The sequence below is a fragment of the Euphorbia lathyris genome, chromosome 5 (genome assembly GCF_963576675.1).
Source record: "Euphorbia lathyris chromosome 5, ddEupLath1.1, whole genome shotgun sequence".
Taxonomy (NCBI): domain Eukaryota; kingdom Viridiplantae; phylum Streptophyta; class Magnoliopsida; order Malpighiales; family Euphorbiaceae; genus Euphorbia; species Euphorbia lathyris.
In genome coordinates this window covers 94251029-94277498 of record NC_088914.1, presented here as the reverse complement: position 1 = coordinate 94277498, position 26470 = coordinate 94251029, and the positions used below count along the sequence as shown (strand labels likewise).

The 26470-nt window shown below is 31.7% G+C and overlaps 2 protein-coding genes across 3 annotated transcripts; both read left to right on the top strand.

The window, feature by feature from the left end:
- The first annotated feature begins 7241 nt into the window (after window positions 1-7241).
- Window positions 7242-12962, top strand: LOC136230481 (uncharacterized). The gene is made up of 3 exons (XM_066019560.1): window positions 7242-7550; window positions 7675-7818; window positions 12712-12962. The coding sequence occupies exons 1-3, from the start codon at window positions 7365-7367 to the stop codon at window positions 12853-12855; spliced, it is 474 nt and encodes a 157-aa protein (XP_065875632.1). The 5' UTR covers window positions 7242-7364; the 3' UTR covers window positions 12856-12962.
- A 5678-nt stretch (window positions 12963-18640) lies between these two features.
- On the top strand, window positions 18641-26246 carry LOC136228576 (uncharacterized). 2 transcript variants are annotated; one of them, XM_066017001.1, is made up of 3 exons: window positions 18641-18855; window positions 20558-20635; window positions 25995-26246. In XM_066017001.1, exons 1-3 carry the CDS (start codon window positions 18658-18660, stop codon window positions 26136-26138), a joined length of 420 nt encoding a protein of 139 aa, XP_065873073.1. In that variant the 5' UTR covers window positions 18641-18657; the 3' UTR covers window positions 26139-26246. The 2 variants fall into 2 exon arrangements, with proteins under 2 accessions (XP_065873073.1, XP_065873072.1); XM_066017000.1 differs by having other exon boundaries at window positions 20558-20704.
- Window positions 26247-26470: the final 224 nt, after the last annotated feature.

Below are 26470 nucleotides of genomic sequence, written 5' to 3'. Positions count from 1 at the left end.
TACAAATATCATTACGGTTCATATCAAATAGTCACAGTTTCTGATTTTAGGATAATATGAGGATTCAATTGATGAATTGTGCTTAGTTCATGAACTTAATTGATAATTTTGATAGGGATTAAAATTGTCTTTTACAAACAAGCCAGGCCACGTCATCATTGCGTAACACGTTATTTATTAATAAAATCAAAATTATTAATAAAATTAAAAGATTATCTACACTTACACAAGGAAAAGATCTGTCAAGAATAAATGCAAAGATATAACATATATCATTGGTGAAAGGGTTAAGGTGCAAAAATACCCCTAACGTTTTGGCTTAGAAGCAATTTTACCCCTAACGTCTAAAATGGTGCAATTTTACCCCTAACGTTTGTAACCAAGAGCAATTTTACCCCTAACGTTGATAATTTGGGTCAATTTCAGAAATTATTATAAAACACATACATTTTTGTTCTTTATTTCGCACCAATTGCATATCAATCATTATATAAAAAAGGAATTCATGTTTTTTGTAATTTAATAATAGAATTGGAGATTAATATTTATAAATTCGGTGAATTTTTTGATTTTTTTTGTCTAATTCGTACAAAAGACATTATATTTTTTTATATTTTTTTCACATCCCAACATATGTTTGTGATTTGTTACTGATAAAATGACATGCGTGTGAAGTGTAGATGACAAGATTCATGACTGAGAAGACAGTTTGATGAATTATTTATCAAATTGACCCAATTTATCAACGTTAGGGGTAAAATTGCTCTTGGTTACAAACGTTAGGGGTAAAATTGTATCATTTTAGACGTTAGGGGTAAAATTGCTCCTAACCCAAAACGTTAAGGGTATTTTTGCACCTTAACCCTTGGTGAAATGAAGGATTAAATATATTATTGGTCACTGAACTTATATGGTTGTTTCAAAATGGTAACTCAACTTTAATTTGTCTTAATAAAATCACTCAACTTTGAGCTTTGTCTCAATTAGGCCACTCCGCCGATTTTAATAGTTAAAATGCATCGAAATAATGACATGGGTGGAACGCCAACATGAGTTAACTCAAATCTCTAACCGAAACGAAATGTGACAGCCACATGTCGGGTATTTTTATGAAAAAAACTAAATTTTATTTATTTTTCATAAAAGTAATTGACATGTGATAGCCAGGTGACGCATATGTGGATGTCATGTGTAATTTTAGTTAGAAATATGAGTTGTCTTATATTGACGTGTCATTTATGTCATCATTTCGATGTTTTTTAATCACTGAAGTCGTCAGAGTGACTTAATTGAGATAAAACTCAAAGTGGAGTGATTTTATTGTAACAAATAGAAATTGAGTGACAATTTTGAGACAACCATGTAAGTTCAGTGACGCATTTAACCCGTGAAAGGATAGTATGGTTATCAAAACAGGTCTAATCACGGAATTAGAAAAGACAAAGGGACACGTTAAAGGCACCGACTAATAGTTTTATTCATGGACTCTCTATAAATAGAATAAGACTTCACAGTGAATTACAATTATTCTCAATTGCTTGGCAATCTAAATTATATACTCTTCTAATTTAGATATCAGAGTGATGTTATTAGTCAACGGACTCGTCTTAATTTTTTTCTCTTATCTCAAACAATCGAGAAATTCTCTAGGAGTGCTATTTTACAAATTCGATTGTATCAAAGCTTGAATATTAAACCATTTCATGTGCAAGCACAAGTCTAAAATTTATAGCTTATTAAATGGCCTCATATATCACCAGCTCTTTAAACTTTATTATCTCAGTAGCTCTTTAATCAGCTTTTTGAATTTTGTTATTATCTTACTAGCTCTCTAAACTTGCTTATTTCGTATTATCCGCTCTCTAAACTTATCTATAAAATTATATTAGCTCCATGCATATTTTGCAAATGTCTCACCAGCTCTCTGAACTTGCTTATTCCGTAACAACTAAATACAAAACTCATAATACTAACTTTCGATCCTCACTCATTCGATCTCTCAAACCTGCAACGCTAACTCTTATAATAGGTTGAAAGGCAGGAGAAGAGAAAAAATTACCTCTCGAATAATAAGGATGTATTTTTAGAATTTAGGTTTAATAAATTTTTTGTTATGGAATAAGTAAGTTTAGGGAGCTAGTGAGACGCTTGCAAAGTTCAGGGAGCTAATTTATTTTTGTATGTAAGGTTAAGGAGCTGGTGACGAAATAAACAAGTTTAGGGAGCTGGTGAGACAATAATAAAGTTCAATAATAGGTTTTTTTAGGGATAAGGTACTAAAATAGGTCTATAGTTTTTAGGAAAGTATTAATTTAGATTCCACATATAAAATAACACCAATATTTTAACATTTAAAAAAGTGTATCAATTTAGGTCTCGAGAACGGATTGGATACGTCATTCCTATTACTCTGTTAAGTTTTGATTTCTTCCTCCACGTACAATTGACAGAACTTAACAGAGTAATATCAATAATATGTCTCATTCTGTTATCGATGCCTAAATTGGTACATTTTTTAAACGTTAAACTTATATTGGTATTGTTTTATACGTTTGATACTTCCTCAAAAACTAGGGTAAATTACACCCATGGTCATTGAATTTTACCTATTTTCACATTATGACCATTGAACTTCATTTCTTTTCAGTATAGCCACTAAACTTTACACTTTTTTAATATCGGTGGTCATTCAATTTTAACTAACTTCTCAAAATTACAGTTAACGGCCTCAAAATGAAAATATTCAAGAATCAAAGTTGTTCTGAACGACATTTACCATGAAACCACATTTTTTATTTTCAAAAATCACATTTTTTGAAACTTTCTCTCTCCTAACCAAACAACGCCTAAATGACATCAAAACGAAAATTTTCAAGAATTAAAATTCCTTAGAATATTATTAAGGTTTTGGATTTTTTATTTTTAACCGTCAACGGTCGTTTTGAAGCGTTAAATGCCCACCGGTTTTAAAAAGTGTAAAGTTCAATAGCTATATCGAGAAAAAATGAAGTTCAGTGACATAATATATAAATGGGTAAAGTTCATTGGCCATGGATGTAATTTACCTCAAAAACTATCAACCTTTTTAAATATTTAAATAAAAAATAAAACTAAATAATATTTTTAAATAAAAAATAAAAATAAAATAAAATAGTAATAGGTTTAATATATCATTTGTACCATGAACTTGTCCAAAAAGCTTGATTGGCCCTCTGAACTTTTAAAGTATCCCGATAGCTCCCTCAATTTGCATAAAATGTTCAGTTAGCCCTGAACTTGCATAAAATATTCAATTAGCTCCCTGAACTTGCGTTAAATATAATCAATTGATCACTCGGTTGCAAAAAAAAGTAAGTTAATTCTGAAAGATGTATTCCATATATTTTAAAATGTTATTATATAATTCAAATAGATTAAAAATGAAGTTATTACTTGCTCAACTGTAAAACTTATCTTCTCTAATATCAGAACTGATACCCCAATTTCGGTTGTTTTATTTTTTTAAGATGTGTGCAATACATATTTCGCATTTAACTTACTTTTTTACAATAGAGTGATCAATTGATTAGATTTTGCGCAAGTCCAGTGACTAATTGGATATTTATACAAGTTGAGGAGACTATCAAACAATTTGAAAATTCAGAAGACCAATCAAATTGTCACACCTGTGTTCTTAATTTTAATTATTATACCCTAATATTATGTTACACTATATTTATTTATTGATTGGAGGGTTAATATAGTTTGGAGACCAATTTCATGTTTTAAGTGTAAAATTAAAAGTTTAGGATAAGTTTTAAAAGAGGCTAAAATCTAGGAGGGGCAAAAGGGATATTTTTTCTCATTAGGAACATAATTCACACACCCCAAACCTGCATTTTCCAACAAACATGATCAAATAATCATAATACAAAACATTTGCAAAGATAACATATATCACTAATAAATTACTAGTAATAATTGCAAAGCAAAAAAAAAACTCCCCTAAACAAGCCAATATCCGATGACACATGATGAGTCACGGAATTAGAAAAGACAGAAGGACACATTAAAGGTACCGGCTAACAGTTTTATCCATGAACTCTCTATAAATAGAACGAGATTTTACAATCAACTACAGTTACTCTTTTAATTTAGATATCAGAGTGAGGTTGTTAGTTATGGCTCGTCTTAATTTTTTTTTCTCTTATCTCAAACAACTGAGAAATTCTCCAAAATGTATATTTTACAAATTCAATTGTATAAAGCTTGAATATTATACCATTTCATGTGCAAGCACAAGTCTAAAATTTATAGCTTATTAAATTGACAAAGCCGTTTACAAAGACATAATATTCGTTTACGTCTTCAAACTAAAGTTTAAAAGTTATTAGGATCTTAAACTATCAAAATTATTAATCACGTCTCTAAATTAAGTCAAATCATCAATTGAGTCTTAATCTTAAATAAAAATCATTAATTGAGTTCTCATCGAAAATCATTCCATTAAACAGTTTCAGAATCTCTTTTCCAAATCCATTTTGAGCCAACACAAATATCATTACGGTCCATGTCAAATAGTCACATTTTTTTATTTTAGGATAACATAAGGATCTAATTGATGCTTTTTTTAGTTCAGGAACTTAATTGATAATTTCGATAGTTTAAGGTCCTATATTGATTTTGAAATTTTAGTTTAGCTATTAAAATGAGTTTTATGCCTTTTACAAACAAGCCATACCACGTCATCATTGTGTAACACGTTATTTATTTAAAAAAAATATTTATAAAATCAAAAGATTATCTACACTTACAAGGAATAAATCTGTCAAGATTTGAGTAATTATACGGAAAGATAACCTATATCATAGCATAATACTCATTTGAGTCCCCAAACTAAAACTTCAAAGTCAATTAGAACCTTAAACTATTAAAATCATGAATCAAATTCTTGAATTAAGCAAAAATCATCAATTGAGTCCTCATTCTAAGTAAAAAACATCAATTGAGTCCTCGTCGAAAACCATTCGATTGAATAGTTTTAAACTTTTTTCCTCAAATCCATCTTGAGTCAACACATAGATCATTACAGTCCATATCAAATAGTCATAGTTTCTGATTTTAGGATAACATAAGAACTCAAATGATGATTTTTGCTAAGTTTAAGGATTTAATTGGTGATTTTAATAGTTTAAAGTCTTAATTGATTTTGAAGTTTTATTTTAGGAGTCAAAATAAGTGTTATGCCTATATCATAACTACTAAATTATTAGTAATAATTGATAAAAAAAAAAAAATCTCCTCCAAACAAGCCAATGTCGATTACACATGATGAGATGAGAGTATAGTTATCAAAACTGGTCCGGTTACAGAATTAGAAAACACAAAGGGACACGTTAAAAGGTACCGGCTAATAGTTTTATCCATGGATTCTCTATAAATAGAACATAACTTCACAGTTAATTACAATTATTATCAATTGTTTAGCGTTCTAAATTATATACTCTTCTAATTTAGATATCAAAATAAGGTTTGTTAGTCAACAGGCTTGTCTTTTTTTTCTCTTATCTCAAACAAAAGATAAATTCTCTAAAATGTAGGAGCACTATTTTACAAATTCAATAGTATGAAAGCTTGAATATTATACCATTTCACGTGCAAGCACAAGTCTAGAATTTATAGCTTATTAAATAGTCTAATACATCATCACTTCCTTCAACGTGTCCATAAAAGTAAATTGACTCTCTGAACTTTATTATTGTCTCACCAATTTTTTAAACTTGCTTATTTGAGATCACCAACCCTCTAAACTTGTTCATAAAAGTAGAATAACTCCCTGCATTTTGCAAATGTCTCATCAGCTCCTAAACTTACTTATTCCGTAACAACTAAACACAAAGCTCATAATACTAACTTTCGATCTTCATCCATTCGATCTCTCAAACCTGCAACACCAACTCTTATAATAAGTTGAAAGGCAGAAGAAGAGAAAAAGTTACCTCTCGGATAATAAGGATGTATTTTTAGAATTTAGGTTTAATAAGTTTTTGTATATAGTTGTTATGGAATAAGTAAGTTTAGGGAGCTAGTGAGACACTTGCAAAGTTCAGGGAGCTAATTTATTTTTGTATGCAAGTTTAAGAAGCTGGTGATACGAAATAAACAAGTTTAGGAAGCTGGTGAGACAATAATAAAGTTCAATAATAGGTTTTTTTAGGGATAAGGTATTAAAATAGGTCTATAGTTTTTAGGGAAGTATTAATTTAAATTCCACATATAAAATAACACTAATATAGATTTAACGTTTAAAAAAGCGTATCAATTTAGATCTTCAGAACGGATTGGACACGTCACTCCTATTACTCTGTTAAGTTCTGATTTCTCTCTTCACGTACAATTGATAGAACTTAACAGAGTAATATCAATAACATGTCTCATTCCGTTATTGATGCCTAAATTGGTACATTTTTTAAACGTTAAACTTACATTGGTATTATTTTGTACGTTTGATACTTCCTCAAAAACTAGGGTAAATTACACCCATGGTCACTGAACTTTACCTATTTTCACATTATGACCATTGAACTTTATTTATTTCCAATATAGCCACTGAACTTTACACTTTTTAACATCGGTAGCCACTCAATTTTAACTAACTTCTCAAAATGACCGTTAACGATCGTTAACAGCCTCAAAATGAAAATATTCAAGAATTAAAGTTGTTTAGAACGATATTTACCATGAAACCACATTTGTTATTTTCGAAAATCACATTTTTTGGAGCTTTCTCTCTCCTAACCAAACAACACCTAAATGACCCCAAAACGAAAATTTTCAAGAATTAAAGTTCCTTAGAATATTATTAACGCTTTGGATTTATTATTTTTAGCCATCAACGGTCGTTTTGAGGCGTTAAGTGACCACCGATGTTAAAAAGTGTAAAGTTTAGTGGCTATACCGGGAAGAAATGAAGTTCAGTGGCCATAATATGAAAATTGATAAAGTTTAGTAGCCATGGATGTAATTTATAATGGAAGAATTTACTCTCAATCTTGTTCGTAAACGTAGTCCGTTAAATTACCAGTCTCATATTTATTGATTATTTTGCTCGTCAATATATTTACGAATAAATTTTCGGCGTTTATTCCCTGCAATTTACCCTCAAAAACTATAAAATACCTTATCTTTTTTATTATTATTTTAGTCAGGACACGTCATCATTGTGTAACACATTATTTATTAAAAAAATGAAAATTTCAGCAGATATCGAGGACTAACTGGAGATAGAGTCTGCTCGAGCGATTGTGATTTCTTCAATTATAAATTGAGAAACTCTGCAACTTTTCTGGGAAAGCAAGGGAATCAAATTCCAGAAAGGAAAAAAAATGGATTTGGAGACGGTGAAGAGATATTTAGAGAAAGGATATAATAAAGAAAATGACAAAAACGGATCTACAATTGAAGGAATGCCTCTCAGATTCTTCGAACGCTTCATTATGGAAGGTCTTCATGTTGATCTCATCGAACCTGGCCGTCTTATTTGCTCCATGAAAGTCCCTCCTCGCTTACTGGTAGGTTGTACTCTTTTAATTTTTACCTAATTCATCAAACCTTGTCCTCCTTTTCAGCTTTTAATTTTCAATTTCTCAGTATTGCTTACTGTGCTTATCGGATGATTCATCTCTGTTTGTTTAGAACTCTGGGAATTTCTTACATGGTGGAGCTACAGCTACGCTTGTTGATTTGGTTGGGTCAGCTGTAATTTTCACTGTTGGAGCTCCAGAAACTGGTGTTTCTGTTGAAATTAATGTTTCTTACTTGGATGCTGCTTATGCTGATGTGAGTATCATTTCTTACTTCTTCTGATTTTGCCCCTAATTTTGTGCTCATTTTCTGGGTCCGTTTGGTTTTGCCGTTTGCTGTTGCTATAGGTACTAATTATTAGTTGATTTAAGCTAAAATCAGCTGAACATTTTTTATCTCATTTTTAGAATTATTAGAATTAGGTAAAAGTAGTTTCGAAAAATGGAAACAAACCTGCACTGTATATATCACTCTAAACAAATTCCGAGCAAATAGCTTAGTGTAAGCAAGCTAGTTCAAAGGATTAATAGATCATTTTAAGAAAGTCCTATGCTTGGAAAATCCTATTCCCCCTCTAAGTCCACGTGTCAAAGAAGGGGATATTTTGAACACGTTGAGGTGTATATCACTTTAAGCAAGTTCGGGGGCAAGTAGATCACTGTAAGAAAGCTCAGAAAGCTAATAGGTCAGTTTAAGAAAGTTTAGTGCATCAACTGGTCATTTTAATCAAACTGAGGAGTAAATAGAACGTTTTCAAAGTATGGAGCACTTGAATTTATGATGGCCTAATACATTCTTAGCTCGTTGTACTTGTTGTCCAAAAAAGTCAATTTCCCCTTATACTTTGGAAACGTCCTATAACCTATTCACCCCTCTACGTCCACGTGTCAAAGAAGGGGATATTTTGAACAAGTTGAAGTATATATATCACTTTAAGCAAGATCGAGGGCAAATACATTACTGTAAGCAAGTTCAGAGTCCAATAGGTAGTTTAAGAAAGTTCAGTAAGTCATAAGTTACTTTAAGCAAGCTCAAAAATAAATAGAATGTTTTCAAATTCTAGAGGGCACTTGACTTTATGTTGACCTAATACATTCTTATCCTGTTGTACTTGTCCAAAAAAGTCAATTGCCCTTAGTTGGAAGCGTCCTGTAACTTATTCACCCCTCTAAGTCCACGTGTCAAAGAATGGGATATTTTGGACAAGTTGAAGTGTATATCACTTTAAGCAAGTTCGGGAGCAAATAGATCACTGTAAGCAAGTTCAAAAGCCAATAGGTATTTTAAGAAAGTTTATGAGTCAATAGCTCACTTCAAGCAAGTTCACGAGTAAATAGAACATTTTCAAAGTAGAGCGTCAGTTGACTTATATGAACAAGTGAAGAGGCTAGGGATATATTTAGGACTGTAATCGAGCCGAGCTGCGCTTTAGTCTGCTCAAGCTCGGCTCAGCTCGGCTCATTTACAGCCTAGATACATTAAGCCTTTTATGTTTCTTATTTTTCGCCTGTTCTGTTTTGGCCTAATACATTCGTACGTAGCTCCTCCAAGTTGGTCATAAAAGGCAATTGGCCCTCAAAATTTAAAAACGAAAGATTAACATCTTAAATTTATTGACCGCCTGAACTTGCTTAAAGGTAACGTATTGGCTCCCTAGAGTAACCTATACCTTCTTGCACTCACTTTCAGTGACGTGTGTTTCAACTTGTCCGAATCTGTACTTGCTCTGCAACGTAGAATTTAAAGATTAATCATGTATTTTAAGCAACTTCAAGAGGCTAATCAACTGTTTTCAAAGTTGAGGAATCATTGGACTTTTCTGGACAAGTGTGGAGGGCTAGGTTTGTATTAATCCTCTGTTTACATATTAGTATCAATACCAAGTTCATGGATTGGATTTTGATTTGTATAACTCTCAGAATTTTCTTCTAAATATTCAAACAATTGCTATTAACAGTTGACTCTTGGAAGGGTTATGAACTTCTGATCTCTTTAGTGGTCGATGAAAAATACATGAAAGAACACTTGATTCTTGTGCAAATTGAAAACCAGTTAATTCTAGTAATAGAAGCATTGCTCTTGCTGGTGTAATGACATACGTTTAATTGAAACTCGCATCTAGTTCTGTCGCCTATTTGGATAATGTTTCTCCATTGAACTTGGTTTTAGCCATAGTTGTCAAATCGAGATTCGACTCATGAATCGTGACTCATGAATCGAACTGAGACGTAAGATTCAGTTCAAACTCATAATATTGTAAAAAATAAAAAATTTATCATGTTGAACTCAAAATATTATCAAATATTACTCTAGAAATGCAATTTTAATGTCAAAAAAGAAATCATATCAACCAAGTACTTACAATTCAAATCTAATGCAAATGCAATCCTAATAAAACTAATTCACAAATCGGACTCTGTTTAATAACTTAGTGAAGAGGGAGATTTTGAGCTTCTAATTTTTTTTTTTTTTTTTGCCTTGTTGTCAACTTGATAATGATGAAATGAAACTAGTTTGAGTTCATAACTTGATAAATAACAATTGGATATGGATTTAGTAGTTAGTGTTGTTGAAGTTTCTGATGAACAGTGATGAAGATCCGACTCGAAATAGAGCTGAATCAAATCAAATCATATGATTCGAATCGCGAATCGTAAGATTTTGTTAACATTTAGATTCATAGTTATTAAAGGCGCGCCTATGGCGCATGGCGCACCTGGCGCAGGCCTTAGCGCCATGGCAGCCCCATGGCGAGGCGCAACTGCCATGGCGCGCGCCTGGTGCGCCATTTTGCGACAAGAGGCAGTTGCCAAAGGCGCACCAAGACGCGCCTTGGCAGTTAGAGGCAGTTATGGGCAGTTTTTTGGAATTTTTGGCATTTATTTTTATCTATCTGGAATGGAACACGTGTTCTATTAACAAAAAGTGTTAAAAAGGAGAGAGATTATACGTTTTAACTAACTAGAAGACGAAGAGACTCTTTGAAGAGGAAGAGACAGAGTCATTTGAAGAGTGAGAGACATAGTCATTTTATTTATGCGTAAGATATTTTCATGATTTAGTATTCATTGCATTTTTATGTTAGTTTTATAGTTTTATAATTTTTATTTTTGTAAGTGCGCCTTGTCTCGCTATGGCGCGCGCCATCGCCGTGCGCCATGCGCCAAGGCTCCAGGACCCCTTGCGCCTTAGTGCGCCATGCGCCTTTAATAACTATGTTTAGATTCACCCTATAGATTCAGCTCGAAATAGAGCTGAATCGAATCGTACAATTCGAACAGTGAAACATAAGATTCTAACAACAGCGGTTTTAGCTACTTAGTGGTGGTTTGTTTCACCCAGAAAGAATCCATTCTTCAAAATGTGAACTTTATGTTCTTAGTTCCACTTGCAAAGAATTTGTTTGTTGCTAAGCTATGCGTATGGACAATTATGTACAATTTAAATTCCTTTGAGATTATTGGTTCAAAAGGAGATTGAATCCCTTATTCGATCAAGCCGAGTCGACCCGAGTTTTGACCTGCCCATGTTCGGCATGTCAGAAAACCGACAAGCTCGAGTTCAACATCGTGTTCGTGAGCTGCTCGTTTATTAGTTCACGAGCTTTGCTCGCGAACAACTCATTAATTATGTCCATATGCAACTTTTTAAACACAAAACTACATAGGTTCGAAACCTAAAAAATTAGAGTTTCACACAAAACTACGTAGTTTTACATTTCCCCTTTATAGAAGTTCTATTATATTAGAGCTTGTTGATAAACTTGTTCATCAACCTACAATCGAGCCAGTTGATGAGCTTTCGAGCTGAGTTTTGTCGTGCTCAAGCTCGGCTCATTTATAAATCGAACCAAACATGATCGAGCTTTTATCGAGCTGAATGCCGAGCTGCTCAGGAGTGACTCAGCTCATTTACAGCCGTATCCCTTATACCTTCTCATCCATGAATTCGGGAATTTAGCCTCCTATGAGGCAAAACAAATGTGCAGAGTCTATAGATTGCTAATCAATATTATTCATTTAGTGGTTGTTTGGTTAGCGTCTTTTTGTTTTTTTACTCGAAAAAGCAGAGGATATGAGTGCTTGATTAGGATTGAGAAATAGCTGCTATTAGCTATTTTAGAAAGAAAATCAGCTAAACCAAACGGGTACAGGTACTTGCTCTTTCTGTAAACATTTGGTAATAGGAAGTTGGACATCTACTATTTGTTTCTCAAAGTATGCAAGTCTTAAGAGTGCTATATATCTCGGGATGGGATTTTACACTTGAGTGCGTAAATTTTTTGCTAAATCGAACTTACTCAAATTTTTTCCGAATATATATGTGTTATCATCTGAGGGCGACCCTTGGCGCAACAGTAAACGTTGTTGTCGTGTGACCAAGAGGTCACGGGTTCGACTCTTGCCAAATAAATTGGTAGGGGAAGGCTTGCTCCCAGTACACCCTTGTGGTGGGATCCCTTCCCGGACCCTAGCTTAGCGGGGACGCGTAGTGCATCGGGCCGCACTTTTTATATATGTGTTATCATCTGAGTGGTCCAGAACCAATTTTTACGTACCAATATAGGACTTCTCAAAATTAAGTTAGATTTGGACTATAAAAGTAAGATTGAGTTATTTTTAATAAACTTTGAGAAATTTATCGTCTATCATATATTAATCTAGTTGAATTTTGTAAATACAAACTCAATGAGTTAATTAACCACTCCGAACCTTAAATAAATACAACCTCCCTGAGTGCAGCCAGTTATACTTCTTTGCTGTAGTTGATGTGCATACAATGAATATCCATGCCCGAAGCGACGGATCCAGGGGCTTAGCTCCTACCGGTCGTCGGAAAACTCTATGAAAGCTGTATATAGAGCTTTAATTGTTTTTGCAAAAGCATCCAAAAAAAAATATCTATTGAGCACTCATAGATTACCATAGAGCATGCTAAGCATTTTCTGTCAGTGAATTCTTTATTTGTCACTTAATTCACGTAACAGATTGTTAACTACGGTTCAGTTGTAATCTATGTTTCGCGAACACTTCTTGTTGGTAGCGTTTCTACGTTTCGTGTCCGTGCGTGTACCCATATCCACATCCATATCTGTATTCGTGCAACATAGATTGTAATGTGTAATTATGTGTTTTTCTTTTGATTCAGGAAGAAATCGAGATTGAGGCAAGAGTTCTACGTGTCGGTAAGGCTGTCGGAGTTGTCAGTGTTGAACTCAGGAAGAAGAAAACTGGGAAAATTATTGCTCAGGGTCGTCATACAAAATACCTCCCCGTTGCTAGTAAAATGTAAAGCCTTGTGCTATAATGAGAAATGGTGTGGAAATAATATCAATTGCAATATTAAAAAAATATTAACAGAAATGATAAATAGGAATTTCACCCATTTTGCTTCTTTAACAGCTAGCTCGTAAATTTTTGGGTCGGGTCAGGAATGATTTTCTAACTCGAAAATTGTCATTCACGAACACAACTCAAATATTTCATAATTTTTATATATTGTTGATGAAGATAGTAAAGTTATAAACATAGTAAAATTATATGTGAACTGTGAACACATTATACGAACTCCAAATGATATTAGAATAACTCTAGTAGTCCCTTACGAGGATCAATTTGCAAATATTGAAAGTTGTTGGGGACTCCAATCCTTAAGAGTTGGAATTTGGGATGTCGTTTGATTGAAGCAGGTTGTTGGATTGGATGACTCTCCAAAAAAGGCAGGAAGAGAGCAAGAGACGCGGGAAGGAAGAAAAAGGAGACGACCGCAATGGTTTGGCGTGAAGAATGAGTTGTTCTCACTCACGCAAAAGGCGTATCTCCCTCGCTCAAATTCCAAATAAATTAGGAATGATGTGGGTCCATTACTAACATTTTAAAAAGCATAATACGTCATCTGTTCTTAACTTGTTCAAAAAGCTTGATTGAAATAAGTTGTATGTGTAAGATTTGTTGCACGCGCCTTAAAAAAGTAAAACTACCAAGCTTATGTGAAGTTCTAATATCAAAGAGGAGAAACTACCACCCTTTCTATTCCCAGCAGAACCCTAATCATTTTCTCTATATCAGAACACAACATCTCAGATAAAAGAAGCAAGCTCACGGTGTAAGAGCGAAAGGCCTGAATAACCGATTTGAGCATTACTTATTTGCCAGCTCGAGATAAGTATCTACTTTTCCAACTTTACAGACGAGACCGAACCATTCGTTCAATGTAACAAAAACAATCAGCTTTGTTCCTCCCAATTATCGAAGGTAGGCCCAGATAACTATCAGGTAAAGCAACCACGTTAACGCGTAAAGTAGAGCTAACCAAATTGCAGACATCAGTTGGACAATGCTCACTGAATGAGACAAAGGATTTGTCAAAATTGATCTTTTGATCCAACGCCCTTTTATATATCGACAAGCAATGCTTAATAGTAGAAGCCTCAGAGTGAGAAGCTCTAAAGAAGAAGTAACTGTCATTTGTAAAGAATAAATGTGAAATAAAAGGAGCATTCCTTGCAATACTACAACCATGAATGATATCCCTTTCTTCTAAATTGGAGAGAGCTAACGAGAGGCCTTCAATACAAATAATGAACATATAAGGAGAAATTGGTCTTCTAGCGCATACCACGTTGAAGAACAATAGGACCAACAAAATGACAACCACTAATCACATTCTACCTGACTTTACACACACTGCATAATCAGATTAACCCACGTATCATATAAACCCACTTTAAGCATCATTTGCTTAAAAAAAAATCTCATTCAATTCTATCATAAACTTTTGACATATCAAGTTTTAAAGCAGCAATATCAGTTTTTCTTTTGGACTTTTGGTGCAAATAGTGATTTACCTCAAATATCAACATGACATTATCAGACATCAACTTGTCTAGGATGAAAGCACTTTGAGATGGAGAAATAATTAGATGCAGAATGTTCTTCAATATGCTCGCTAAAACCTTCGAGCCAATTTTATAGATCATACTACATAATGTAATTGGGCGCATGTCAGAAACATATTCGAAGTTTTAATTTTTTAGGAATGAAAAATTGGTTTCATGGATATTCTCAGACAAAGAATCTGAATTCAACCACTCCAGGCACGAAGCAGAAACATGTGATCCTATCACATCCCAATATTTTTGGTAGAAACCAGGATTAAAATTGTCAGGTTCAAGGCTCTTGTTAGGATGTATAGAGAAGACAACTGTTTTAATCTCCTCGTTAGTAAAAACATAGGTAATATCATTATTGGTTTCATAATTCAATTTAGGATTCACATTTTCAAGAAATTCAGCAGCATTACATTCATTAAAAGTAAATAAATCCTAAAAATAATTTTGAATAGTAGTATTCAAACTTGTAGACCAATCACACCAACCTCCTGAATCGTTTTTAATCAGCGTGTTAATCAATCATTTACAATAGGGGTGAGCAGAACCGAACCGAAAACCTAAAGACCGAAAAAACCGGACCAAACTGGATCGGATTATATTTTGGTTTGGTTCGGTCCTAATTTTTAAACTAGTTTGGTTTTCGGTTCGATTCGGTTTGGTTCGATCCAAAACCGAACAAAACCAAACCGAAATACAATATGTACTACTTTTAATTTTAAGGTTTTAAATTAATTAACTAATTATATATAGAAAAGAAAAAACAATTAAACATATTTTTTCTCTCTCAACTAATTATATATACAAAAGAAAAACTAATTATATGATTATTGTTTTATATAATTATTTATTTAGTGAAGACACAAACAGTTGTAGGTTTCTATTACTTTATTTGGTCCAAATATGAACCAACCCGGACCAGATCGAAATAATTTGGTTCGGTCCAAACTAAACCGAATTATAATTTAGTTTGGTTTGGTTCTAAAAATAGAGGTAATTTGGTTCGGTCTAATTCGGTTTGGTTCGATTTTTGGATCGAACCGGACCATGCTGACCCTAATTTACACTCCTAATCTATCATTAAAATATATGCCACCAAGTTAGCATTAAGTAATCAATTATTTAATGCTACATTTTATATTTTAGAGTTTAGAGTTTAGAATTTAGGATTTATAATTTAAATTAATGTTTATATTTTAATGTTGAAAATTTCATATTTTAGGATTTGTTTGGTTTATCTGCTGTTTGCTTTTGATGTTTGATGTTTGATGTTACGATTTGTTTTTTTTCTGTTGGAAAAAGTTGTTTTTTCAAAAAACATGGATTCTATACTTTTGTAAAAAATTACTTTTCAGATATAAAACGTAAACAGAATGGTCTCTAACGAAACATCTAAAACTCTCTTTTAAAATGAAAAGACAAACAATACAAGAAAAATGAGTAACAAAACGCCCCTTACTTAGAAATCAAATATTTAAGGGATAAGGTGTAAAAATACCCCTAAAATTTGTAGTCAGGAGCAATTTTACCTTCAACGGCTAAAAATTGTGCAATTTTATCCCTAATGTTGGCAGCTAAGAGTAATTTTACTCCTGACATTGGCAAGCTGGTTAATTTCAGACATTATTATAAAACACAGATATTTTGTTCCTTATTCTGCACCAATTGCATATCAGTTTGTTTTAAAAAAAAAAGATTTCATATTTTCTTTGATTTGATAATACAATTTGAGATTAATATTTATAAATTCGGTGAAATTTTTTTAAATTTCTTTGTCCAATTTGTACAAAAGATAGTATATTTTTAAATTTTTGTTTTAAATCACGTTTAATCATATGTTTATGATTTGTTGCTGATAAATGATAAAAATGGCTCACATGTGTAGTGTAGATGACAAGGTTCATGATCGAGAAGACAGTTTGATAAATTATTTCTTAAATTGACCAAACTTAACAACATTAGGAGTAAAATTGCTCTTAACTGTCAATGATATGGGTAAAATTACACTATTTTAGACGTAAGTAATAAAATTACTTAATGCTATAAACGTTAGTGGTATTTTTACACATTATCCCAATATTTAATAATTTCAATGTTAATCTAATCCTAATCTATAAATCTATAACTAGCTTTCCTTGTTTTCTTTTTCTTTTCAAAAAGTAGCTACTATCTAGCTTAGGTGGATCACATTGAATCAGCAATCTTATGTAATATCATTATCGGTCATTATTCATTGGAAGAGAAGCCAAGTAAAACAGGTAATTTTAGAATACGCCAACGCGACTCATATGCTCCACATGTTATACATGTGAATTAATTGATCGTTTACTAAAATAATAAGACGGAGATTCAAAATATTATAAAGCTTAAATTTTTTTTTTTTGGTAAGATAAAGCTTAAATTTAATTAGTTTAGATTTGACGGATCATGTTATATATTTTAGATTTCAAAATTTATAATACAACCATGAGATTGTGGTGGAGCGTTAAACGTTCCTCCTCCCTTAATTAAGGGCCCGTTTGTTTTACCCACTGTTTGTTGTTTGTTGTTGCAGATTGCTATTTGTTGTCGCTATTTGCTGTTTGCTGTTTGAAAAATCTGCTTTTCCAAAAAGCAGATATTCTCTGCTTTTGTAAAAGACTGTTTTTCGGGTGTAAAAGGCAAACAGGAAGTCACTAATCAAACACCTAACACTATTTTTCAGATGTAAAAGGCAAATAGCAGGTCACTAACCAAACACCTAAAATTCTCCTTTTTGAAATGAAAAGGCAAATAGGAGCATGAAAAGTAGCAACCAAACACCTCTTAAAAATCCAGGGTTTAATCATCACTTTTGGAAATAGAAAGAATTTTCATGATCAACAGTCTCATCTATATTATGGTATTGCGAAGCAAAAGTTTATAATTTACATTTTAATGTCTAAACTTTATAATTTTCTAAAAAAAGTAAATAATTTGATTCCTAACGTTATCAGTCAACAACAATTTACTTCTAACATTGACATGTTTCAGACATCGTTATAAAATACAAAAAAAAATAGTGTAATTTAATAATAAAATTAGAGATTAATATTTTTAAATTCAATTAAACATTTAGATTTTTTTAGACCAAGTTCGGTAATTTACAAACCTAGACCTTATGAGACTTATTTCAACATATGCTACAAAATTAGACACTTTCAATCTTTATGCCCAAAATATCCTTAGACTCTTCAACTTCTTATCTCCCCAACTTCCCAAATCGATGAATTTTGCACGAATTTCTCCAACTTTCAACCCGTATACCCACATGTTAAGCTAATTCTGGTGGGTAACTTCAACTTTAGTCATCTGTAACTCAGATAATGAATTTGAGGTAGAGAAAGTAAGGATTTTTTTTTATCGTTTGCAAATTATCATTTTGGTTTGCATTTTATGAAATGAGAACCTATTTGGAGTTCTCATTTTATGATTTTGTGTTCGTATTTTATGATGGGTTCTCATTTCATAAAATGCGAACCCATATTATATTTGCGAACCATTAAATTTAATTCAAACATTCAAAATTACGTAAAAGATGTGTTGATGAAGAAGATGAGGTTGAAGAAATTTAATCTAAACATTCAAAATTTACTTCTACTTATTTTTCATTGTTCTTAGTTTATGTTTTTGTTTTTTTCGTTGTTCTTAGATTGAAACACGGCCCTTTAGAGTGTTGTTTGCTCTTTTTTAGTTTAAATTGCCTACTAGATTGAGAAAAAGATAGGCTAAAAAAAGAATATGAGGGGTTTGTAAGGGTATTTTTAGAAAAATGTATTGGAAGCGTCTAATTTGGTAGCATACGTTGAAATATGTCTAAAAATGTAAATGGACTCCGGCTCTGTTCTTTTTGACCGAAATTAAGTAGACTCAACTAAATGCTACTGAACTGAACTGTACTGTGAACTGAATTCTACTGAAACTGAAATAATAATATAATCTTTTAAAAATAGCAATAGTTAAAATAAAAGGCTTATAAAAATAACAATGGTTCTAATAATAATTATTATTATTATAATAAATAACGATAAATTACTGAACTGATTGCTGAACTAAATTGAAATTACTAATACTGAAATTAAGTGAAAACAACGTGATCTTATTCTAAGATCTAGTTTTGTAATTTAGGACAATAATAAAACACTATAAATACATGAAGATGGGCATGAGTGTATTCTACATTAGTGATGATGGATTTGGAGAGCGTAAAAAGAAATTTGGAGAAAGGAAATTATATGAATTATGAAAATGACAACAACATTGGATCAACCATTGAAGGAATGCCTATTGGAGCTTTTGAACTCTTCACTGTCAAAGGACTTGTTGTTGATCTCATTGAACCTGGCCATCTTATTTGCTCCATGAAAGTCCCTCCTCGTTTACTGGTACGTCTTAGTTGCTCCTCCTCGATTACACGATTTTTCAAACGTATGTCTGAAATTTGTTTGCGATTTGAAGTTTTTCGGTTTGTTGAAAACGATAATCTTTAAGTCGATATTCTAAAAATGATAAGAGACGAGAAAGTTTCTAAGAATTAAAGTTGATTTTTATTTTGAAGTTGTTTTTGTGTTGTTTGGTAAGGAGAGATAAAATGAATGTTTAGAGAGAGAAAGCTCTAAAAATAGTGATTTTGAAAAATAAAAAATGTGGCTCTAAATGTGATATTAAACAACTTTAGTTCTTGGAAGTTTTTAGTTTAAGGTTGTCAATGCTTATTTTAGAATATCAAACTAAAAGATGATCGTTTTTAGTAACGTGGAGAATCTCAGTCTTGGTCGCAAAAAAAAAAACCCATGGGAATGCATTTGACAATTCGTTAACCATGAGATTTATTTTTATGCGACCAAGAGATGACTTAGGTTTTTCGGTTTGCTAAAAATGATAGATCTTTTAGTTTGTATCATTGACGTCCTCAAAATGTAAATTTTCAAAACCTAAAGTTAATTTTCATTTTGAGACGGTGTTGTTTGGTGAGGAGTGATAAAATGAATGTTTAGAGAGAGAAAACTTCAAAAACTTTCATAGTAAAGATGATATTAAACAACTTTAATTCTTGAAATTTTCAGTTTGAGATTGTGAACGGTCCTTTTTAGAGTATAAAACTAAAATATTATCGTTTTTAGCAAAACGAGGAACCTTAGTCATCTCTCTTCGAGATTATTATAAAGATGTTGATAGGCCATAATCGTCAGCTTAACTTTTTAGTTCAAACGGTTCTGACATTGTATTATAAAGCTTTTAGTTCAATTGGTTTCATGAGAGCCTCTTAGACAAAGTAACTGGTGAAATTAAAAACACATGGTAAGATATGTCTGTGTTATACAAGTCCAGGGAGCATTCGCGTGCGGGAACAAAGATTAATATAAAGATTTTGTTGTGCTTTAACTATTAGTTTAAACTTTTAGTTCAAACGGTTCCTTGACTATCTCTTAGTCGAAAAATATATATGCATGTGTTTGACCATTCGTGTGACCACATGAGTGTTTTTTTTTTTTTTTTAAATTTACCTTTAATTTAATTAGTTTCTTATAACGCTTGGTGGAAAATATCATCAAACGATCCGATAATCTTCATGGAAGATTCGGTTCACTATTTCTCCAACTTTCTGCAAGACGGAGATTGGTACGAATCTTGACGAACGATCCTGAGGCACTATAATTTTAAGAGAAATAGCGAGACAACAATAGTAATTAACTGTAAAACCCTTTGTATAGGAGTTCTTTTTTTCTTTCTTTATTTCGTCTTCACCACACCTATCCTCATAGAAATAATCTTGATCGGGTTTTAGACACAGTTAAGGCTCATCATGTCGTCTCGCAGATGCATTTTATGAGAATTGAGCCTGAGATCTCTTCTAACAACTCGACTTGCAATGTTAACTGGGTTACAACGCTGTAAGTATAAGAGTCATATTCTGAATAGGAATAAAACGACTCTAATTATGTATGCATAGTAGTTCTAATTTAAGGTATTTCAATCAGAAAGAAATATGTTTCTAGAAAAATTAACCGAATATCCGAGAGGATCTTAATCCGGATCTTAAATATTCACGTTTATCATCCGTTTGTGTTTTTATTTTATTTTTAGAATTCAGGGTATTCCTCATTGCATGGTGGAGCTATGTCTGTGCTTATTGGCTCGGTGGCAAACGCTGCAATACACACGGTTGTAGATGAAAAAACCTCTATTTCACTTGAATTCAATATTTCATTTTTGGATGCTGCTTATCTCGATGTGAGTAATTAATCCTTCTAGTTACCAGATTTAGTTTTAGTATATCATTTAGGCTCCACGTACAAAATAATATCAATATAGATTTAACGTTGAAAAAAAAAATACTCTCTCTATTTCATTTTTTTGGTAAGAATACTCTCTCTATTTCATAATATTTATCTTTTAAGATTAAAGCACAACAATTAAGAAATGTAATTAATTTTAACTAAAAGACTTTGTTACCCTTGTATTAATTGCATTTACTAATTAATTTTTATCTATTCCTAAAATAAAAAAGCAACTTAAATAGGAGTATATTTGGTAAAACATCAATTAATGTACATGAATTGAATCTAAACGTCAAACATTATGGAACAAAAAAATTTCTCTAGAGAGAGTACTAATTTAAACATTAACGGAATATGACACGCCATTCACATTACTCCATTAAGTTTTGATTTCTCTCTCCACATACAATTGATAGAACTTAACGGAGTAATATAAATGACGTGTCACGTTCCGTTATTGAGGTCTAATTTAAATTTAATATTTACCAAACATTATAATTTCAAATCTATATTATATAATATAAAACAGTAACGATGGAGCTGAGGTGTCACTTCCTCCTTTTTTACTGATAAAAAATATAATATATTAACTTTAATTATATTATTATATTTATTTATAAAAAGATTATTTTATCCGTGTTATATCTAAGAGTTCTACAGAATTTAAATTAATCCCTAAAATCTCTCTAATTCTCTACATATCTATATCTAAAAGTTCTACATAATTTAAATTAATCCCTAAAATCTCTCTAATTCTCTGCATATCTATATCTATATATAATATAAAACAGTAACGATGAAGCTGGGGTGTCACTTCATTATTTTTTTACTGATAAAAAATATCATATAATATATAATATATTAATTTTAATTATATTATTTTATCTATAAAAAGATTATTTAAATTAAATGTGAAAATAAAATAATAATATCTATATTCTATATATAATATAAAACAGTAACGATGGAGCTGAGGTGTCACTTCATTATTTTTTTACTGATAAAAAATATAATATAATATATAATATATTATTTTTAATTATATTATTTTATCTATAAAAAGATTATTTAAATTAAATGTAAAAATAAAATAATAATATTTAATTTATATAGCACCTTTATATCATTAATTGTAATTATTAAATTATATTTTTGTTAATATTTATATATTAACATGAATCCGTGCATCACACGGATCAAAAACTAGTATCGTTTATATAAATGAGTTTTTTTCCGTTAATATAAGTATGCAATTTCAGGCCACGTTAATGAGACTTAAATTTACACCGTCTATGAAACTTTAGACTAAAATTACATTGTTTTATATAGTCGTGAAGCGAAGAATTTATAGTTGGGGGCTAAAATTAGACTTGCAGCCAATGCCTGAGCTTCATGGGATTGGGGTTATTTTCTAAAGTTCACCCGTTAGGATGGGTAAGTTTTTTTGGTCTTCAGTACCCTAAAATTTAATCATTGTAATTTGTGAATGTTAAAAACTTAAAAGTATTCATGCTAAAAGGAATAAATATCTTTAATATTTTATAAGTCCAATAACTAATTTTTTTAAAGAATTATACCACTTGTATCTTTTTATTTTGGCTTAATACATTATTTGCTCCCTGAACTTGTCCAAAAAGGTTGATTGGCCCCGGAACTTTCAAAGTGTTTCGATAGCCACCTGAACTTGCATAAAATGTTCAGTTAGACCCTTGAACTTGCGTAAAATGTAATCAATTGATCACTCGGTCGTAAAAAAGTAAGTTAAATGCGGAAGATGTATTCCACGCATCTTAGAATGTTATTGTTGGTCTCGTATAACGTGACAAGGTTAGTTCCAAGGGGGGGATAGGAACTATTTAAAATTTTATCCGTCAAGGCTGACTTCTTTTCTTTAAGAAAAGGTTTACACAGCGGCGCTAAGTAGTTTTAAGACACAAGCTTAGTCAACTGGTGACTAAGTTTGTTTTTTTCCTTGAGTCAGGAGATAACACTTAAGTCTATTCCTAAACTCAGCTTCTTAGTGCACTCAACTCAGCGTGAGTTAGTTACTTAGTCAGTTTTATAGCAAGCAATATATAAAGGAGTTTAAAGGTTAGAAATATGTTCTTAGCAGACATATCTTGGTTCGGCCTCTCCGCCTACGTCTAGTCCCCGGAACTCGTTCCGAGCTTTTTGAATCCTCTACTGAGCTCTTTAAAGGTAGAGCACGAAACCTTTTACAACAAAAGCTGAGTATACAAGAGTACCTTCCTCTATTCCTCTACTCACTCCTATAACTACCGCTTAGTACTATAACCGAGTACTCAGCTTCTCCTTTCTATTCTTCTAGAAATGATAAGTGTTTGTCCTAAACAACAATTGCTAAGACACTTTAGATGAATAAAATCACTCTAGACTTTTACACAATGATTGGAATTGGTGTAAGATTTGCTTTGCTTTTCTCACAGAACTTCAAGTATGAATTTGGTCAGCGTTTCGACTTGATTGAAGATCTGCATCGAATGAAGCATTTGAAAGGTCTATTTATAGTGACACTTCAAGCACTGGTGATTTCGAATTTCGAAATAACCGTTGGAGGCTAACGGCTTCCTGTCGCTTTCACTCTGGACGTGTTCAGTGTCGTTGGCCAATGAGATTCTTGTGTCTTCTGTCTACGGCAGTGCTCAGCAGCTTTTCGTCAGATGAACAGAATGTTTCGACATTAATAGTAAAGTCTTCCAGACAGCTTATTGCGTCTTCTGAGCTTTACCCAAAGTAGAAATACTTTGTCTCTAAGTTGGTTCTGTTCTGCCGCTGACTTGTACTTCTTGTCGTTTAACTCAGCAGCTTCATCTTGAAGCAATTGATAGAAGGCTTCTCGATCCTTCTTCACGCTGAGCTAGTGCTTTGCTTAAAACGACTTCGTTTTGTCTTCCTGAGCCGTGAGGTCTTGATCTGTTGACTTGGGCTTGACTTCCTCTTATGGGCCTTTAGGCTTTTTATCTTAATGTCTTATAAATCAAATTAACTCAACATTGAACAAACACATTAGTGTGAATAAATCAAAGCATTTAAATTTAATGTGTTAAAATATTTTTATCATTCACATAAATAATTTTGTCAAATCAAAATCATGTGGAAAGGTGTTTCAACAGTTACTACATAATTAAAAAATAGATTAAAAATGAAGTTATTGCTTGCTCAAGTATACAACTTGTCTTCTCTAATATTAGAATCGTATACTCCGATTTTGGTCGTTTTATTTTTTTTAAGACTCGTGGAATACATCTTCCGCATTTAACTTACTTTTTTACGACCAAGTGATCAATTGATTACATTTTACGCAAGTTCAGGGGGCTAACTGAACATTTTATGCAAGTTCAGGTGGCTATCGAAACACTTTGAAAGTTTAGGGGGCCAATCAACCTTTTTGGACAAGTTCAGGGGGCAAATGATGTATTAAGCCTTTTATTTTTAATTGTAATTTTTTTTTTTATAATTTTCATAAATTAAAATTTTATTAAAAATGTAAGGTTTTTTAGTTTTAAATATATATAGAAAAAACAAATTAGTTTAAAAGGGTTAAAAAGATTAAAAAAAAAGTGTTTGGTGGTTCCTTTTCACTTCAAAAATGACAGTTTTAGGTTTTGGTTAGTAACCTTCTATTTGTCTTTTAATCTAAAAAGTAGCTTTTACAAAAGCAGAACATTCATACTTTTCAGAAAAACAGCTTTTTCCAATAGCAGACAGCAGGTTGTAACAGTAAACAATATATAAAACAAACAGGCTCAAAGAGTACATGAAAATGGAAAGTAGTTAATAATAATAGGGTAAATAATTCATTAGTCCTTATATTTTTATCTAACATATTGTTTAGGGTTCGTATTTTAATAGGACACAGTTTAGTCCTTAATTTATGTTCAATTCAACAGTTTCGCCCCTTATAGAGAGACAATTATTTGATAATTCAAATACTTAAATGACTAAATTTAGACCTGACAATTATCATGTTCGAGTCGTATTCGTATCGTGTAATTTCGGGTTCGTGATGAAAAGAGTAAACCCAAACCCAACCTAAAAACTTTCGTGTCACAATTGTGTTAACTTGTTCGGATTAGTGTCGATTTCGTACCATATTTTCGAGATACATGTAATTTTGTTCTACATATATATAAATGATAACTTTTTAAAATATAAGAAGATATGGTACTATTTTTAAATACTTTATTTCATTTTTATATTGGTATGTTAACTCTAACCATCGAAAATTCCGTTAATATCATATTAGGGAGTCATGTGATATGTTTATAAAAATTTAGAAAGTTCGGATCATATTTGTAAGTAATAATTATAATTATATTATCTTTATTAATAAATAGACATATAAAAATCTGAGAAAATATAACAATAAATTTAAATATTCGGGTTATTTCGTATCGTTTTTGGGTTAGCATATCAAATCTAACCCAACCAAAAAATTTGCGTGTGTCAATTTCGTGTCAACTCAAAAATGACACGTTACCTACTAAGTTAAGCCCAAACACTAAAATTAGATGTCGATTTCGTGCCATGTAATCGGGTCGTGTGTACTTTTACATAGATTAAATCTGAAAAAAAATTAATATTTTTAGGGATAATGTGCAAAAATACTCTAACGTTTATATCTATGAGTAATTTTACCTCTAACGTCTAAAATGGTGCAATTGTGCCCTTAATATTGGCAGCCAATAGCAATTTTACCCATAACGTTGACAAGTTGGGCCAATTGGAGAAATTATTCATCAAATTGTCTTCTCGGTCATGAATTTTGTCATCTACATTTCATATGTGCGTCATTTTATCACTCATTAGTAATTGATCACAAACATGTGATTAAACATGGGGAAAAAATTAAAATATATATATATACTGTATTTTGTACAAGTTTTAAAAAAAAATTCAAATATTTCACCGAATTTAAAAATATTAATCTTCAAATCTATTATTAATTCACAAAAAAAAAATGAAATCATTTTTTAGAATCAACTTACGTACAATTGGTGTAGAACAATGAACAAAATATTTGTGTTTTATAATAATATATAAATTGATCAACTTGACAACGTTAAGGGTAAAATTCCTCTTGGCTTAGCTGCTAACATTAAAGGTAAAATTGTACCATTTTAAATGTTAAGACTGAAATTGCTCCTGTCCGTAAACACGAGGTATTTTTTCCATATTTTAATTCTAATGTGCAAATTTATTATTTTGTTTTGAAAAATCAGGAAGAAATTGAAATTGAGGCACGAGTTGCACGTGCTGGTACGGCTATTGGAGTTATCAGTGTTGATGTAAGGAAGAAAAAAACTGGAAAAATTATTGCTCTGGCTCGTTACACCGATTACCTTGTCACTGCTAGTAAAATGTAACTTAATTTCTCATAGTTGAAATAATATTTACGTATTTCGGTTAATTTTATTTTGGAATAAAGTGTAAGGTCTTGTTTGATAAGCCACTTAATGACTTAAATTAAAATATTAAGCACTTATTTAATTTAAGTATGTTTTTTAATAGAAATTGGGACGAGATAGAACTTGGGCGGGGTGAGCACCCATGGTCCAAGAACTGTCAAACCCGCAATATATTAATAAAAGAAAAAAGTGAGTGTTTGAGCAAGAGAAGATGAAGGAGAACAAACAAAAAGAAAGGGAGGAGAAAAGATAGAAAAAGTCAAGAAAAACGCAAGTGTGAAATACTACAA

What these genes read in the sequence shown, in the direction of transcription:
- LOC136230481 (XM_066019560.1), top strand. Translation starts at nt 7,365, where the DNA reads ATGGATTTGGAGACGGTGAAGAGATATTTAGAGAAAGGATATAATAAA. An exon ending in AAGTCCCTCCTCGCTTACTG is followed by an intron (nt 7,551 to 7,674) that starts GTAGGTTGTACT and finishes CTGTTTGTTTAG; the next exon opens with AACTCTGGGAATTTCTTACA. An exon ending in TGGATGCTGCTTATGCTGAT is followed by an intron (nt 7,819 to 12,711) that starts GTGAGTATCATT and finishes CTTTTGATTCAG; the next exon opens with GAAGAAATCGAGATTGAGGC.
- LOC136228576 (XM_066017000.1), top strand. Translation starts at nt 18,658, where the DNA reads ATGATGGATTTGGAGAGCGTAAAAAGAAATTTGGAGAAAGGAAATTAT. An exon ending in AAGTCCCTCCTCGTTTACTG is followed by an intron (nt 18,856 to 20,557) that starts GTACGTCTTAGT and finishes TTTTATTTTTAG; the next exon opens with AATTCAGGGTATTCCTCATT. An exon ending in TGGATGCTGCTTATCTCGAT is followed by an intron (nt 20,705 to 25,994) that starts GTGAGTAATTAA and finishes TTGAAAAATCAG; the next exon opens with GAAGAAATTGAAATTGAGGC.